At 42.1% G+C, this 18,141-nt stretch overlaps 2 protein-coding genes, 1 long non-coding RNA gene and 2 other non-coding genes across 7 annotated transcripts in view; 4 read left to right on the top strand and 1 right to left on the bottom strand.

Annotated features, from left to right (window-relative positions):
* The first annotated feature begins 42 nt into the window (after positions 1-42).
* MRPS2 (mitochondrial ribosomal protein S2) lies at positions 43-3,515 on the top strand. The gene is made up of 4 exons (XM_074210724.1): positions 43-123; positions 740-865; positions 1,460-1,589; positions 2,748-3,515. The coding sequence occupies exons 1-4, from the start codon at positions 84-86 to the stop codon at positions 3,340-3,342; spliced, it is 891 nt and encodes a 296-aa protein (XP_074066825.1). The 5' UTR covers positions 43-83; the 3' UTR covers positions 3,343-3,515.
* Positions 3,516-6,301: 2,786 nt separating this feature from the next.
* LOC141505162 (uncharacterized) lies at positions 6,302-16,095 on the top strand. 3 transcript variants are annotated; one of them, XR_012473555.1, is made up of 6 exons: positions 6,323-6,370; positions 7,589-7,626; positions 8,010-8,103; positions 8,923-8,985; positions 9,834-11,174; positions 11,340-16,095. It is a non-coding gene; the product is annotated as an uncharacterized LOC141505162 (long non-coding RNA). The 3 variants fall into 3 exon arrangements; XR_012473554.1 differs by having other exon boundaries at positions 6,302-6,370; positions 7,592-7,626; positions 9,834-16,095; XR_012473553.1 differs by having other exon boundaries at positions 9,834-16,095.
* LOC141510720 (small nucleolar RNA SNORA17) lies at positions 7,792-7,924 on the top strand. The gene has a single exon (XR_012475141.1). It is a non-coding gene; the product is annotated as a small nucleolar RNA SNORA17 (small nucleolar RNA).
* On the top strand, positions 8,306-8,461 carry LOC141510707 (small nucleolar RNA SNORA43). The gene has a single exon (XR_012475130.1). It is a non-coding gene; the product is annotated as a small nucleolar RNA SNORA43 (small nucleolar RNA).
* Positions 11,033-18,141, bottom strand: part of DIPK1B (divergent protein kinase domain 1B) — a 53,019-nt gene continuing 45,910 nt past the window's right edge. The window contains exons 4-5 of the mRNA XM_074210723.1: positions 16,904-17,080; positions 11,033-14,565 (exon numbers count right to left, since the gene is read on the bottom strand). Coding sequence (XP_074066824.1) covers positions 13,753-14,565; positions 16,904-17,080 — 990 coding nt within the window. The 3' untranslated portion in view covers positions 11,033-13,752. The remainder of the gene's footprint in view (positions 14,566-16,903; positions 17,081-18,141) is intronic.

Genomic DNA, 18,141 nt, shown 5'->3' with positions numbered 1-18,141 from the left:
CCCGCCCGCGCCGCTTCCGCTTGGGCGGCAGGTGGCGCCCCGCGCAGACGCGGCCTCCGGCGCGACGCGCTTCCTCCCGCAACATGGCTGCGGCCGCGGCCCCGCTGCCGCTGCTCCGGGCGGGTGAGCGCGTCCCGCCCCGGCGGCCGGGCCTCGTGGGCCGGGGGCGGCGGGGAGAAGCGGGAGAAAGGGAGGGAACGAGGGGGAGGGCGGCGCGGCAGAGCGCAGGGAGAAGCCGCCCGGGAGAGGGCCGGGGGCGCGGGGCCTGGGAGAGCGGGGGCCGGGGGCGCGGGGCCCGGGGGGGCGGGGGCGCGCGCAGCTTGGGGGCCTGGGAGGGCGGGGGGCGCGGGGCCCGGGGGGCCTGGGAGGGCGGGGGCGCGCGCGGCTCGGGGCGCCTGGGAAGGCGGGGGGCGCGCGCGGCTCGGGGGGCCTGGGAAGGCGGGGGCGCGGGGCCCGGGGGGGCTGGGAGGGCGGGGGGGGGGGGCGGGGGCGCGCGCGTCTCGGGGGGGCCTGGGAGGGCGGGGGCGCGGGGCCCGGGGGGTCTGGGAAGGCGGGGGCGCGGGGCCCGGGGGGACTGGGAGGGCGGGGGCGCAGGGCCCGGGGGGGGCGGGGGCGCGGGGCCCCGGGGGGCCTGGCTGCCCGTGTGGTGACGGAGCGCGCACTGAAAGCGTGCGTTGGAGGAGCGCCGCGGCCTCGGCCTCGGCCGCGGCCGCGCCTGCAGACAGCCCCCTCCCCCCAGGCAGCCTGTCCGGGTCTCGTTGGTCGGAGCTCGTCCGCAAGGCCTCCCCGTGGGCGCCCCAGCACCGCCGCCGCCCGTATGGAAGCGCTCCCGCCGCGGGGACCGACCGGCCGGAGGATCTCGGCGGTAATGTGCCCCCGGGAGCTGTAGGCCAGGGGCCAGTCTCCTCCGCCTCTGTCTCCCCGGCCCCCGTTACGGGGCACGGATTCATGTTTGTAAAACACTTAGCAGAATGCCTTTCCCCCTTCCCTTCACCTTTTCTGGATGAGGAAAGGTAACATCACTTGTCTGGAGACACAGGAATATTTTACAGAACTCAGCCTGGAACCTTCTAGTCTTCTTTTACAGCTGTCACTAGCAAGGCCAGATTTTGAAAGCAGATGTTCCGGTATCAAACCCATGGCTATTGCCCTTTCTGCTATGCCACCACAAAACTTAGAACTAGAAGGAACCTTGGAGACCATGCAGTCCAACCCCCTCCTTTTGCTGATGAGGAAAATGAGTCAAGAAAGGGAAAGGGATTTTGAACTAAGTTAAACAACTAACTTAGGATAGATTCCAAATCCAACCCTTATTTTTCCTGAAATAAGTTATTGATTTACACTCTTTAGAGGTGTTGAGATGTTTTCAGGCAGTTGGGCTGTCCTATTTTAGAGCACAGAGCTGGAAGGGAAGCAAAGTTGACAAAAGATTCACCTGTGTGCATTTTTCTTCCTCTAGATCTCAATGACAAGATTTTGACTGAACCCCTCAAGCACTCTGATTTCTTTAATATAAAGGAACTGTTTTCCCTGAAAACTCTTTTTGATGCCAGAGTACATTTAGGACATAAAAAAGGCTGCCGCCACAGGTATGCTCTACCTTTGCTTATATTCCCAGTACAAAAGAACCCTAGGAAACATATACAGGTGAGATTTCAAAGAGAACTTTAGAGATCTAATCTAATCATTTGTAGCAATTTAACAAGTTTTTCTTCATTAAGCCAATAGATATTTATTAAGCATGTATCTGTTCTACTCATTGAGCACTTATATACTGCTTTCTGTTACAGTTATCTTTTTTTGCTTGATGTTGAAGACCTGGAGTCAGGGAAACTCATCTTCCTGGGCAAATCACTTAACCTCTGATGGCCTCAGTTTCCCATTTGTAAAATGGCAATAATAATAATGGCATTTGGCTCCCAGAGTAGTTGTGAAGATTAAATAAGATAATTGTAAAGTGCTTAGCACAGGACCTGACACATAGTAAGCATTATATTATTGCTATAGCTGTTGTAATTATTTTAGGTACATATCTCATTTCCCCCTTCCCCTTACACTGTAAGCTTCTCAAGGCGGAGTGCTGTTCATTTTATGTCTGTGTTTGTCATGTGCTCACCACCACTCTTCCTATTGGTGCCATGTTTCTGAAATTGACTCCTGACCCCTGTGAAAGGAAAAGGTAAATTCTGACCCTGATAATTCTTCCATAAGAGAAGAAAACTTTTTTGATCCCTTCAAGGGACTGGGTTTGAATAAGGTTTCTTCTCCACTCTCAGGTGCAGCCTGAATTCTCTCTTATGCAGTGACATAATTGAGTTTTCCTCAGCTTCTGTAAGAGACTATAAGGGGATGTATCTGGAATCAGAGAGAGAGACAGAGCAAAACTGGTCATGGACTCCTCTCCACCAGACCTAGCCAGAGGTTAAGGTCTATACACCCCTGATTCTAAGCACTCACTCAACTCTCATATTTAGTGTCTAATAAATTGCTTGGAAGCTAATAAAATACATTTTTGAAGTGTGGGAAGAGGTGGGAGGGGAATTGAAGCAAGCAAGTTAAGTGACCTGCTCAAGATGGCACAGTGAGTATCTGAGTTTGGATTTGAGCTCTGGTCTTCCCGAGTACTCTTATCTGCTGTACCACCTCACTGCCCCAGAAGTCACACAGTACTTAATAAATATTGATTGCTGCTGCTGATTGAATCCTGATTCTATAAACTTTGTATTCAAATGGTGTCCCCTTTATAGGTTTATGGAGCCATATATTTTTGGGACCCGTCTAGAGCAGGACATCATTGACTTGGACCAGACAGTCACACATCTCCAACTGGCTCTGAACTTTACTGCCCATGTGGCCTATCGCAAAGGAATTATTTTGTTTGTGAGCCGGAACCGACAGTTCACCCACCTAATAGAAAAAATGGCCGTGGACTGTGAAGAGTATGCTCACACCAGATATTTTAAAGGAGGCTTGCTGACTAATGCCCCTGTCCAGTTTGGCCCTGGGGTCCGTCTCCCAGATTTGATGATCTTCTTCCATACCCTGAACAATGTCTTTGAGCCACATGTGGCTGTGAGGGATGCTGCCAAGATGAACATCCCTACTGTGGGCATTGTGGACACAAACTGTAACCCATGCCTCATTTCATACCCCATCCCTGGAAATGATGATTCTCCTGACTCCATCAAGCTCTTCTGTCACCTCTTTGGAACAACCATCAAACGGGCTAAGGCAAAGAGGAAGCAAATAGAATTTCTCTTCAGCCAGCAGGGCAAACAGATGGCTAAGAAGACAGAAGACACAGACCAGCAGCCCCCAAGCCCTGCTCAGTTAGAAACATAGATGGGGATGGACTGAAAAAGACGAGTAAAGGATCACCTGACTTCTACCAAAACAAAAATTATACCTAAATAGCTCCTAGTTCTTAAAACCAAAATTCTCTCCTATCCATGTATACTAATCTGAAAAAGAATGAAAATCTTTTTGTTATTTAATAATAGTTGTTTTTGTCTTTAGATGCCATTTCATGCTTTTCATTGTTTTCATAATCATTATCTCACTTGATCCTCCTAACAGTCCTTTGAGTTAGTTTGGGAAAGTGGTATTATCTTCATTTTATAGATAAGAAAACTTGAATTCTGGTGAAGGGGTGGCTTCTATGTTGGTGGAATTGTAAATTGGTTCAACCATTCTGGGAATAGTTTAGAATTATACTAGAGGGGGTGGCTAGGTGGTGCAGTGGATAGAGCATGGGCCCTGGAGTCAGAAGTACCTGAGTTCAAATCCAACCTCAGACACTTAATAATTACCTAGCTGTGTGGCCTTGGGCAAGTTACTTAACCCCATTGCCTTGCAAAAACTTAAAAAAAAAAGAATTCTATGAAATTATGCAAAGACATTTGTCTATGTCTATGCAAGGTCAATGGTAGTTCTATATGTCAAAATATTTTAATGGTACTTGTAGTGACAAAGAGAAGAAAATGATGAGATGCAGATCCACTAGAGAATAGTATAATAAATCATGGTAAATTCCATTAATATAATGGAATGTACCATAAGAAATAATATATGATGAAGACAGAAAAGTATGGAAAGAGTGGAAGGAAAACTAAGCGTGACTACAAGTAAATGGAAAGAACAAATTATCCGTATCTACCAAAGAAGCTCAAATGTCTTGGTTTTTTTTTTGAAAGGGAAGACAATCTGCAAACAACTTTGTAAAAACAGGATGAGCTTGATTTTGATTTCTGGGGAAATTCTGGAGTGGATCATTAAATCATTAGTCAGCAACCCTCTTGAAAGGGAAGCCATAGTTTCAAAGAGACAAGCTTCATCAGGAATACATCATGCAGAATATCTTTGTTTCCTTTTTTGACTAAACTGGTACATGAGGAAAATGCTATAGCTATAGTTTATATAAACTTTAGCACTTTTAAAGATCTCATGCTAATCTTGTGGGGAATATGGAAAGATAGACACATTGTCTCCCAGATGTATTCAAAACTGGTTGAATGACCAGATTTAGGATAATCAATCATTGGTTCATCTTTGACATAGTAGGAAGTCTGTATAGGATTGTCCCCAAAGACTTGTGCATGGCCTGAAGATGTTGAGTATTTCTTGTCAATGACTTGAATAATTGCATAAATATGCTCATCAAATCTCCAGATGTTACAAGTTTAAAATATTAGTTTGCGGGGTGGCTAGGTGGTGCAGTGGATAAAGCATGGGCCCCAGAGTACTTGGGTTCAAATCCGGTCTCAGACACTTAATAATTACCTAGCTATGTGGCCTTGGGCAAGCCACTTAACCCCATTGCCTTGCAAAAACAAAAACAAAAAACCCTAAAAAAAAATAGTTTGAGATGCAGACCCTAGCTGTGATCTTGGGCAAGTCACTTAAGCCTGTTTGTCTCAGTTTCTCATCTATAAAATTTGCTGGTGAAGGAAATGCAAATCACTCCAGTATCTTTGCCAAGAAACCCCAAATGGGGTCACAAAGAAAGGGACTTCATTAAAATAATGGATTATCCAGTTCCAAATCCAGTTTAATCTATAAAGCAAAAAAATGGATGATATAGTATCAGTAGTCATCAGAGATTAGTGCTAGATCTATAAATCTGGGCATCATCTACACAGAGATAATTGAACTCAACAGTGCTGCTGTGGCCAAGTGAAAGTGCTGAGAGAAAAAGCCCAGACAAAACCTAAGGGTCCATACATAGAGGATGTGACAAAGGTCAAATCAGCAAAGCAGATTGAACAGTCAGACAAGTGTGAGAATTAAAATCAAACCATGTCAGGAAAACCCAAAAAAGAAAAGGATGCAAGGAGTGGTGGTTGCTTTAGAGAGGTCTAGATACCTAAAGGGGGAAATGCCATTATTTGGCAATAAAAAGATCATCGGTAACTTTGGAGAAGATAACTTTTAACTGAGAAATGAGATTGGAAGTCAGATCGCAAGGGGTTAGGAAGAGATTGAAAGGAGACCAAGTGGAATTACCAGTAGTTCTCCCAAGGACTTTGGGAGAGAATAATGATAGGGCATAATTGTAGGGATGGTGGAATCTAGTGAGAGGGGGACACATTTTTAGGCAGCAGGCAACTGGTGGTAGAGATTAAGAATTAGAGACTGGGTACAGACTGTTCTTTTGAAAAACTAGTATATATTTAAAGCTTAGAGGATCATCAGAAGAGATTTATTTTTTGAAAAGAATAAGAGTATCTGAACTTGGAAAAAAATTCAGTTCCATTTTCACTAACCTTTAACTGAAATTTAGTATTTCCCTCAATTTTTTTTTTAAATGTTCAAACGGGTCCATGATAAGCGCTACGAAGAGGTAAAGATTCTGTCATCTAGTCCAGTCCCTTCACTCTACAAATGCCGAGGCTCAGAACGGTCGCACACTCGGCCGTCTCAGCAGAGGAACTGGAGCCTAGATGTCTGTTGTCCACTCCGGCGCAGGGGGAGCTGCGAGAGCGGACTGGCTGCTGCCTCTGATTTCTGTGGCCCACGGAAACATCAGAGATCCCGAGGACCCGCGTGTCCGTGAACATTGTGCTGGTTGGTTTGAAATTCCCGGGCACCCGGGCAAATCACCGAATGCACATGCGCTTGCTCGAACCTGCGAGCGCGAGGCGCCTCGAGCCCCGGGATGGGCGGGATCCCTGGAAACCCCGGAGAGGGCGCTAGGAGAGCTGCGCAGGCGCCCCGGGCGGCTGGAGGGCGAGGGGCGGAGCGCCTCCATCCGGGAGGGCACGCGCATGCGTCCGCTTCCGTGTCCCAAGCAGGCCGCCGTAGGGGCTATAAAAGGCGGTGTCGGCCGGGCGCGTCCTCTCTGAGCCGTGGGACCCGCTGCCGCCGCTTTCAGGTAAGGTCAAGGGGGCTTCGTCTTCCCGCGAAAAGGCGCCGGCCCCGCCCGCCCCTGCCGCCTGCCCGGCCCGGGCCCCTTCGTAGTCTGCTCCGTCCGGACTGTTCGTCTGCTCGGGTTTGTCCCCGAACCTCCCGGGGCGGGGGTCTCCTGCCCGGCATCCGCCACGTGTCTGCCCGCTTCCCCGCGCCGGCGGGGTTCGGGGCCCTGGTTCAGGCCAGGCTTCTGCTGCCCCCAGTCCCCAAGTGGGGATAGAATGGAAGTAAAAGCCAACCTAAGCGAGTATCAACTCTTATTTAACACCTCCCTCCGCATTTCTTCCAGAATTGGTTCCTAATATGCCTGGTGGGAGTACTCACAGCAGGGCTTCCTAATTTGGGGTGTGTGAGCTTGGCTTTTGCAATATTTTGCTAAATTTTATCCTTGAAGATTTAGAAGGGAAGGAAAGAGGTCTGTGAAACAGGCTAACTACTCTAAACTCTTGTTAAATTGTCTTCCAATTTCTTTTAGTTATTTCATTTATTCTCCACCCACTGAAGTTCCTTCCTTTAATTTGTGAAGTTGTTAGATTTTAAATTTCTAGCTCTAGATGGCAGCAAGGTGCTTATGGTATTAACTGAAAAAGTATTTGACTTTATTATTGATTACTCTGCCACCTTTGTAGATAAGGGCTTTTATCCATATATAAAGTAGTTGTGGTAGAATCTATACAGTTATTATAAGCGTCTGAAGCATTCGAACCCTGTTCTCTCTGATTTAATGCCATGTACCCTTTCGGAACAAGATAGTGTACAGAGAAGGTGGGACTAGAGCTAATAAGAAACCAAGAAAGGAATACAGGAGCAGAAGACTGCTAGGACAGGTGGGAAAGTATGAGGATATTTAAATAGGGGAAAAAAGGTTAAAATTTGGTGCTGGTGGCTATTACGGAGCCATATGAACTTCTAGTTAGAGAAAAGAGGTTGACCTGGTTTAGCAAACTTGATTGGAGGTTTGCAGAGAAGCAGAGGGTTGTAGCTCTATGTGATTATCCTATAAAATTTATAGCCCTACTAAAATGCTTTCACTGATTCTAATGCAGGGTTAACTAAAATGGGCATGAGATGTATATAAATCCATTTTTGATGCTTTTTCTATGTAATGTGGACATATAGTTCTTGATCATTTCTTTTAGTGTTGAAACTGACTTATGAATTTACGTGATTTTCCTTTTTCTAGCAGAATGGGAGAGCCATGGATTCAGAAAAGTGAGACCAGTAAGTTCTATAATGCTACATTTATATTCATTCATTCTGTAACCATTAGGAAAGAAAATAAAATTTGTTTACATTCAGTACCCCTCAAAAGATTCATTCCAAATGGTTCTGAAGCAATAACTGCATCCTTATAGAGAGAAAATTCATGGTTTCATGAGACTATAAATTGCCCCTAGAGGCGTTACAATTGAGGCTGCTGTGCCTCATTTGTGTCATTAGGTGGCAAAGAGGAAGAGACTATGTCTACGCTCAGTGCTCTGACCCAGTGAGCACTCAGAATGATTAATAGCCTAACATTTTATGACTATGTTAGCATTTTATGTTTTTTTGAATTTTATTGTCAAATTGTACTCTTATGAAACTTGGCTTTTCGACTCTTTCAGGTTCTCATTTTGATAATATTAATAAACTTTTCATGGCTTTTTTGGCAAGAGGAGGTGAACGAAACAAACCAGACTGAGCAGGAGTTTCTTAACGGTGAGTGGAAATGCTTTGGATTCTGTCTGGATAAAGACTTGGGTTGTAAGTCTTGTGATGGCGGATCTTTTAAAATTCAAGAATCAAAGAAAGATTATAAACTTTAGCAGTGCTATTTGATAATATTGCCATGTTTGAAAAGTACTGAAGATGTGCAGGTATTTATTTTTCCAAGTAAAATCTTGGATTGTTAATAATGAACAATGCTGCCTTTGATATGACCACTACAGATACAGCTGCTGCTGCTGCAGTGCTGCGCTGTACCTGTGACCTTTGGGTAGCAAAGAGAAAGTGGCTTTTTCTACGCTCAGTGTTCAGAAATCTGTGAGCACTAAGAATGGTTGATTGCCTGACATTTTCGTGTTTACTAATTATAGATGCTTTTTCTGTGTACTTATATGGGTCCCTAATATTGTGGACCATGGTTATATTACTACCAAAATAATTGGCAGTTCCAGTTCATCTGAGAATGAGGTGTTCTTGGTTTGGATTAGCAGGCTGATCAGCATACTATGGAAACTGGTCTATGTGAAATTTAACATCACTACTCTTTACTGAACTACTGTCACAGTACCTGTGCATAGCTGCGTATGAAGAGAAGTACATGATTGTCATTTTCATTTGGCAGAAGTAACTGACAGACCTGTGAAAGATTACCAATTTTATTTTTATGTGATATTCCCAAAAACTATGCCCAGAAAGTCTTTCTAACCTGCACTTAAACTCAGTGTGGTGAATGTTAGCTGGTATACTTGTGAATATCTGTTACATGTGATAAAAATCATAACCAAAATACCTCTTATCCTTTTTACTCATTAGACTATTAAATTCCAGACTTGAGGTAGCAGAGAGCTATGAAAACTTGAGCAGTACATGCAATTGGTGAGTAATAGTTCTGTTGTTTTTATATGATATATGTCTAGTACAAGTAGAAAAGAAATGAACTAGATGGTCTGATGGTTTCTAAGTAGGACTGTGCATTGCATCTAGACTGTCTTTAGTGACATTGCTACCTTCTTAACCCAAAAGTATCAGAGTAGTCCAAATCACAGTCAAGAAAATGATGAGTTTGGATTACTGTCAGATTGCCTTGTAAGTTACCAGTTTGGGCTATTTCTTGGGTGATGGACTTAAATTTGCCTGTATGCTTATTTCCTTCCAGAGTATGGGCAAAAATATTTGGGGTTTGTTATTCTACATGATTCCTTGTACATTTAATATTTAGATGGGAATAGGAATTTCTTGGTGCAAGTTATAATGTTGGCAAATCCAAAATAGTACAGCTCTTCAAACTGCTACCCAATGCATGGGATACTTTGATAAATGTTGCTTGATGCACACATTAATTAGTTCAGCTGCAATGCAGCTGATGGTCTTTCTGTGCTTTCTGATAAATGATTTTCAGGTTTTGAAATTTCACCATAGCATTCAGAAGCCTTCTGAACAAAAAAGATCTGACCCTAAGTGAAAAAATGCTGTGTGCTGTTTTGAACTTATAATGCTCATGAAACGGACATTAGCCAAAGTTTTTCCCCTCAGATGCAAGTGAATATATAGTGCTGCTGTTTTAAAGTACATACTGTGTTTATGTGCTCAAATGCTTCAGGATCATCCTAAGATCAAGCACTCTTGTTGATAGACAAATCTTTCAAAGGGCAATTTTTGAATTGAAATTATTTCTGTCATTGAAAAGACTAATGATTGATTTAATTGTGATTATGTTCTTGCAGTGAAAAAGAACCTTTTATCTACCAAGAAAGCTTAAATGGGGTCATGAGCTGACTGCTTATAAACAGAAGAGATCAGGAAAAGGACTACTACTCCTACAGAGGAAGTAACCCGAGATCCATTCTCACCGAGGACAAGATTTCAAGATTCTCAGTATAGTGTCTGGTTGAGGGCTCTTCTGGCTTTCCAATATTTCTAAAGGAGAACCTTTTAGATTCGCCAAACAAATGGTGTGTCTGAGGAGATCCCATCGAGAAGGTCTTCACATTGTGCAAACAATGTTCTTTACCTTTTGAGGGTACTTGGCAATTTGCAATACCTTTATCCTTACAGTCCCCAAACCAGAAAAGGTTGCGATCCTAACAGAAACAGTACACGTGGATGTGTCTCCCAGGAGCTCATGCAATTGCATGTCTGTATTTATCGGTTTTATCATTTCCCCCTTATCTGCATCCCTACTTGCAAAAGTAATTGGGCACAGTTAAGTGTGTCTCCCATCTTTTTTTAAAGCCATTCTAGAAATGTGCCTTTTCATTTATTATCATTCTCTTAATGTTTTGAATGGGTAACTTAATACATGTCACTGCTGATTGTTCCCACTGTTAATATTGCTCCATCTTATAATAACTTTGTATTCACTATTTTTTTGAGGTTTTTGCAAGCCAGATGGGGTTAAGTGGCTTGCCCAAGGCCACACAGCTAGGTAATTTAAGTGTCTTATACAGGATTTGAACCAGATTTTGAACTCCTGAATCCAGGGCCATTTTATTTTTTTAAAGATTTGAAAAACTGGAGAATAAATTGGTCTTTTGTATCCTGATTTGAATTTTGTCTAATATGATTGAGGTGTACTACAAAAGCAATAGCTTGGCAGCTAGGGTGCACCTGGGTTCAAATCTGGTCTCAGACACTTAATAATTACATGTGGCCTTGGGCAAGCCACTTAACCCCATTTGCCTTGCAAAAAGACTCCTGTAAACTTTGCAAACACAAATAAATATATGTATAATCATTGACTGCCACTAAGGGGAAGGGAGTGGGAAGTGAGGTGGAAGGAAATTATATAACTTATAAATATGCATATGCATGAGGATGAATGTTGAAAAATTTTCATAGCATTTGGGGAAAAATGTAAAAAATAAAGAATGGGGGAAAAAAACTTCGCTATATATGTAAATGTACATCCATGTATATGTTAGTATTCTTGGGTCATTAATTTTACAATAACTAGTAGATTAAAGTATTCTCTAAAAAATGCTTTATTCAAAGAAAAATGATTAGGTGTGGGATATTTTGTCTACAGAAGGAGAATCAATATGTAGGGCCCAATTTTTTACCTGAAGGTTAGACCACCTATCCAAGTAGTCCCAATTTTTTTTTTTGCATGTAATATATATTTCAGGGGGGCACTGAAATCTTTTGACTGAATCACATATTTCAGTTTTTCAAGAGTTTGTTTTACAAGTTTTGTCTAACTTGTGTCATTTGGGGTTTTCTTGGCAGAGAAGACTTCAGTGGTTGCTATTTCCTCCAGTTTATTTTACAGATGAGGAAACTGAGGCAGTTAAGTGACTTGTCCAGGGTCAACACAGTTAAGATGTGCACTCAATGTCTTCCTGACAATGGTTCAGCACTATCCACTATGCCACCTAATTGCCTTCAAAGGAAGTAAATTAGATCAACTAAGAGTTGAACTCTGTAGAATGTAGAAATTGCTTAATAATTGTAGCTACTAGAATGAATATCAGTTTAAATTTTAGAACTCATTTTGCAGATGAGAAAATACAATGAACTCCAGCCTTTCACCTAACTAAATGGTACAGTGGGTATATCCCTAAGCTTAGGGACAAGAAGACTAACCCCTATTTGCCTCAGTTCTGTAAAAGGAAATTGCAACCCAGCTCTTACTATCTTTTATGAAAACTTCGATTGGGATTATACTCAACAACTTTGGACCGAAAGTCCAACAAGTTTTGGGTTTTTTGTGAATTGATCTATTGTGTACAAGTTTTCCCTTGAATAATGAAGTATTCTTTTTCAGTACCTTGGAGATTGCCATGACAATCATGGTGAGAGGAATAATGAGGTTATATTAATGGTCTCAGTCCATCTTTCAAATCAGTCTTAATTTTGTTCAAGGGAGCCTTCTGCAAGCCCCCTTCACTGGCCCAAGCCCTTATTTTGAGAACATAAAGAATTCAATAAAAAATGTGAAGTTTCCTCCATCTGCAGCCATCATTTTGAAGGTTAACCAGAACTTAAAGGCTCCATAGAAAAGGAGGAAGTGGGAGTGGAGGAGGGTGACTAATAAAGTTAAAGGGAAAATAGTGCAAGGGGTGTGAGGCTATCAATCTTCCTACAGGTCAGTACAGTTGAGGTGAATGGATTTAATAATCTTAAAGCCAAGATTAAAATTTTTTATAATGAGTAATGCAAAAAAGTATATATTAGTCATACAAGCTAATGGGAGAAAGTTTTTATTCTATATCTTCATGCAAAACTGGTAGTCTTGTTCCTTCACCAAATATCTTCAACTCTGAACATTTCTTTTAGTTAGGTTCTCTCTCCTTTGAAAGATAAATCTCTAAACCCCATCTTAGTGGTGACTGACACTACCCTGTAAAGAGATTAAAAATTTACCCAACTCAAATTTGTCAGAAAAACTTGGAAGGATTTGAAGTTACCTAATCTTTCCTAAAGGTGAATCAAGCAAGGGGAGCTGAAGAGGCCTGTTCAGTTGAGGGGAAGCTTGCAACAAGGTAATCTTATAGAATATGAAAGGCACTGAGATCGTAAAATTACATGTAACCCTCCAATCTCCTTGAGTCCCCCAATAACCCAGACCTGGAAAGACTAGGTGGAAAGGACTACCATTATGGCATATCACCCAGCTATGGTTAAGATAACTTCCCCACAGTGATTAATAGAACAGTGGTATCCCCAAGAAATAGCCTAAGAGCAATTATCCCAAACAATGGTAGCAGCTCAGATTATACCAGTGACAGTCACATAAAAGCTATTTATTTACATCAGTATTCAACAAAAATTTTTTTGTAAAAACATGATTCCCTTGGTCTAAACGAATACAGATCCTTCCTTAATGAGGAAAGATTACACAGGACTAATTCCTCTGCACAGTTGATTTCTACTTCCTACACCAGGCTTTTAGCTATGATTGCCAAGTTTTCACACTATTGATGTGGGTATCTGAAGGGTTTAAGACAATAATCTCGTAAGGATCAGAGATAAATTTTTCCATGGATGAAAAGGCATTGAAACTTGGGAAAACTTCCTATTAGTGGGGAACTTTCTAGTGAAGAAGGGAAAGCAGAGACAGATAAATAATTCTGGTGGGGCTGGGACCAGGAAAGAACCTAACAGTATTTGTCTTAATTTTTGTTAAAGATCAGTTTTTTTCTGGAACTGTAGATAAAAACTGACCTCTAGCAAATGTCAGAAAGTACAAGATGGATAGGTGGTAATTGAGTCCACATATCCCATTCCTTCCCTTCTGGTCTTTTAAATCCTCAAGCTCTTTTTTTTTTGTTGTTGTTTTAACTTGGGGGAATTTGAATGAGTTGTGTTAGATGCTTGCCATGGTTGTTGAAAGGACAAATGCAATTTGGAGGATAGGACAAAAGAAAAGAAAGAGTTCAGTTCTTCTCTCCTAACAGTAGTTAGATACCCAAAATCTTTCCTGACAGAAAATAGCTATGGTGTGGATAGAGATTAGAGAAAGCACTTAACTCTACTTGTGGCAAAGAATTTGTTGTAGCCTGAGCTGAGCAACAGAGCTTTGTTACTATGGGCTCTCCATTGGGATATGGAAATATTTGTCCTATAGAACCCTGTGTTGCAATGAGATTTTTACCCACAAAAGACAGCAGAGGTGGGTCGTGACTAGAACAAGCCCTTGTCCCTTTAGGAATATTTGGTATTGGATATCTTTTTCCAGAGCAAGGTCTTGAGGTTACTGAGCACTAATGAATGGTGCACCTCCATCTGGCTGGCCAGGCCACTTAGAGTCATGCATATTTGCAGCTCCTTTTGGAGCTCATCCTTGAGGTCTGCAGGAGTCCCTGAAAGCAGGTAATCCTTCAGCAACCCACACACTTTTGCCAGGTTAGGTTGGATCAGGTCACTCTTGCATTGCTTCATGAGCCTATCACATGGAGCCATGCAGTCCTGGCCATAAGTGCAGTCAGCGTTCTGCTCACAGTGGCGGCCTTTGAGAAAGGCCCGGACTGCTGCCTCAGGGGCCACCTTCCCCAGGTCAGCCATCTTAAAGTCATACTTAGCATTGTAGCCCACATTGGCAGAACTGGTCTCACAGATATAGAAAACCCCATAGGTGCCATGAAAGACCTCTTCCACAAACTCCAGGAGGCCAATGGCAATCTTGGCCCTTCGAGGCCAAGCTGGTGCAAACCACTGTTGGATGATCCTGTGGATGACAGAGGGCAGCAATGGCCTCAGAAAGGGAGGCACCTCAGTGCCATACAAGGAGCTATGGGGGATCTTCTCTGTGAGGTACAGATCCCCACAGTGCCCTAGGAGTTTGGATGTATGTTCCTTCTCATGCAGGGAGAGCATCAGTAGAAACTCATTGAATTGTAGCAGGGCCCAGATGGACTTGGCTTCTGCAAGAGACACTTTCCCATCCTGGTTAACATCTGCCATGGTGATGATCTGGCCAACCAGGCCAGTGAGAGAAGGCTGATCTCCAAGGTTAGCCTGCCAGATAGAACCAAAGAAACCAAATTATTTCTAAGGCAGTTAAAATGGCGCAATGGACAAGAGCCAAGATTTAAAAAACCACCAGGCAGGGCAGCCTGTCCATAACTTTGTCCCACCTGGTCTATCAGCTTGGGGCAAGCCTCTGTCCTCTGTATTGTGGGAGATACAGAGATTAAAAGAATGGAGTTCATGGTCTGGTAGAGGGGGGGAAAAACCCAAAATGAAAAAAAACATGAAAAAGTAGATGATGCTACACCAAACTGTGAGTTCAGATAAATGGATTGTAATCCTGCCCTCAGATCAATTTAATGAATGGCTATTAGATAAGTCACTCACTCTTCTTCTCTTGACCTTTGTTTCCTCCTTTGCAAACTGAGGGTATTATACTAGATGATATTCCTTAAAATTTTTATTTTTGACATGCATTTGTTTTAAATTTTGAGTTCCAAATTTCCTCCAGCCCCTCTTACATTGGTTGAGAAGACAGACAATATGTCAGTTATACCTGTGAGATCATGCAGAACATTTCCATATTAACCATGTTGCAAAAAACAAGAAAATAAATTTTAAAAAGGTATCTTCTGTTTTCACTCGGTTTATCAGTTCTCTGTCTGGAGGTGAATAGCATTTTTCATTATGAGTCTTTTGGAATTATCTAGGATCACTGTATTAATCAGAGTAGTTGAGTCTTTCATAATCATATAAGACAATCTTAAAGGTCTCTTCTATCATTAACATTTATAAAATGCTCTCTATCACATATGAGAATTTTTTTCCTCTAAGATCTCAAAAGTAAGCTTAGAATGGACTGCTCTTAGAACTCCAAGTTATAAATACTTATATTTAAAGTCCTCCAAATTTCTAATAATCATAGCAATACAAATTAAGTAATTCTGAGGTTTTTAGCATTGGATTACCAATAGGGAAAATGGCAGAAGATGGAGGGCCAACAAGCACATAAATGCATTGTTGATGGAGTTGTGACTTGATGCAAAAGTCACAAAGCTGTAGTCTTTGACCAGTTGCTACCACTCCTAGGCCAGTATCCTAAAGAGATTAAAAAAAGAGTGAAAGGACTTATATAGACAAATGTATTTAGAGCAGGTTTTTTTTTTTGTAGTAGGACAGAACTGGAAAATTAGGGTTTGTCCATTAATTAGAGAATGATCATACAAATTATCATCTATGGCTATATAAATGCTATTATTAGATGAGAAATGATGAAAGAAACCGTTTTAGAGAAACCAGGGAAGACATGAACTGATCCAAAGTGAGGAAAACTGAGAACTGAGAGAACAATTTAAAAAAAAAAAGTATAAAGACAAAAATTTTGAAAGCTTTAAGAATTCTAATCAATGCAATGACCAACCATGATTTCAGGGGAACTAATAATAATGAATGCTATTGACCTCCTAATAGAGAATTAATGGACTCAAGCTATGGAATATACATGTTTTTTGACATGGCTAATGTGGGAATTTTTTCTTAATAAGAATATTTGTTGCAAAGGTTTTTTTCCCTTTCTTCTCTCTTTCTCTCCCTCTCTTATTCCCTACCTTTCCTTCCTTCCCTCCTTTTTTAATAGAGAGGGAAGAGATGGGAGAGACACAAAGGAAATAATTGAAAAAAATAATAATGAACAGCTGTTGGGAAAGTGCTTCCCATGGATTAACTCATTCTCCCTGTGTCCCAATAAGGTAGGTAGGCACAGAAATGATTGTACACGTTTTAGTAAAAGGAAAAGTGGCAGGAAGCCCTGGACTAGACCTAAAGACCTACTTGGATTTCACTTCCAAATGTGACATTAACTCACAATATAAGCTTAAGTGAGTCACATTACCTCTTTGGGTTTCCATTTCCTCTTCTATAAAATGAAGAGGTTGAATCAGGTGATTTCTAATGTGCTTTTTAGCTCTGACAATTCACAAATCTATTAATGCTGAAGATACTAGATAGGCCTTTTTGCCTCTGAAGATCAGTTTTGTTTAGGTTCTATGGGCCTTTCACCCAGTTAGCTGCCTAAGTATGTACTAGGAAATTAATTCATTCATTCATTTAAATACAAAGACTCTCTGTCTTTAGATTGTATAACAAGCAAAATCACTGGGGATTACAGGTTAGGATTGGGAGCAGATGGATGCCATTCTTAGAGCTGGCCCCAAGGACAAACACTACTAGCTCTGCCCTTCCACTTGGGGTCTTTAGGGAGCCAGAGAATATCTTTTTGGTCTGTCCTGAGGCACAGAGCTCCAAACGCAAGTGCCCAGGGTCAAGTGCTCAGACATTAATAGAAAAGCAAATTACATATCTTTAACAAATCAACAAACCAACTAACTTTGAGAAAATTCAGCAACATCTCCCTGAACTCATCCATTGATGTGCCTCTTGTTGGCTTATCAAACAGAACCAGTTCTCTTCGGGGAATGGTGTCCGGGTTGTTCTCAGCTTTCAAGGCTTCTGTAATGCCACATTTGATGATCACTGCTTTCCCCTTCCAAATCCCACTATATACCTGATTCAAAGAAAAAAAGTTGAGAAATCAATCAAGTAGAAAAATTTTCTCTCTTCACACCCATCAAAGTGATGCAGGGAAATGATGTAAAGAATTATGAATGTAGCTTTAATTCTTTTTAATGTAGCTTTAAAGTCTTTATTAAATGTGGAGGGCTGTTTGCTCCTGAAATGTAAACTGACCCCCTTTTGACTGTATCCTGTCTCCCCTTGACTCTGTTGTTTGTATCTTATCCCCCATTTTCCCCTTCACCTAACCCCAGCCATAGATGCTGGTGTGACAGGAAACGACATGTTGTACTTGGGGGTCAAGCACCTTGGGATAGGAAGGACCAGAACATAACTTGTCATTGGAAGATACCTGGCCCAAGGTGTAAGAACACTCCCAAGCATTACCCTCTGTCCAACCTACCATAGAAGGGTATTTAATAGGAAGCACCGCTGCTTCATGGTCTTTGCTTCTTCCAGGTTCCCATCCAGAATGATGGGGCTTTCTCATGTTCTTCCTTAACCCAGGTGGAGCACTGTGGGCCTCTCACCATATGGCTTGGCTAAGCCAAGCCTCATGGCCTGCCCTTTTCTCTTTCTCTGTAACTCACTCTCACTCTCTCTCTCTCTCTCTCTCTCTCTCTCTCTCTCTCTCTCTCTCTCTCTCTCTCTCAGACTTTACCTGGTCTGTCCTCAGGATACTTAGTGCTTTTCTTACTAATTTTGATCTGTGTACTTTGCTTTTTTGGTTTTTGGGGGTTTTTTTTTTAGGTTTTTGCAAGGCAATGGGGTTAAGTAAAGTAATTATTGTCTGAGACTGGATTTGAACCCAGGTACTCCTGACTCCAGGGCCAGTGCTCTATCCACTGTGCCACCTAGCCGCCCTGATCTGTGCACTTTACAAAAATATTTTGCCATAATAAAATCCTGAACAGTTTTAACATCCCAGAGATAGTGCAAATTTCTTCACCTTTCCAGTGGCCTTAAATCTTCTGTCTTCAATCTCTAAATCTTTAATAATCGACAACAAAAGTAGACCTTGAGAAGAGGCACCTAGAAGAATCACTGGATGTA

This window comes from Macrotis lagotis, chromosome 1, assembly GCF_037893015.1.
Source record: "Macrotis lagotis isolate mMagLag1 chromosome 1, bilby.v1.9.chrom.fasta, whole genome shotgun sequence".
Taxonomy (NCBI): Eukaryota; Metazoa; Chordata; class Mammalia; order Peramelemorphia; family Peramelidae; genus Macrotis; species Macrotis lagotis.
The sequence above is the reverse complement of the archived record's forward strand: the minus strand, read 5'-3'. Positions and strand labels throughout refer to the sequence as shown.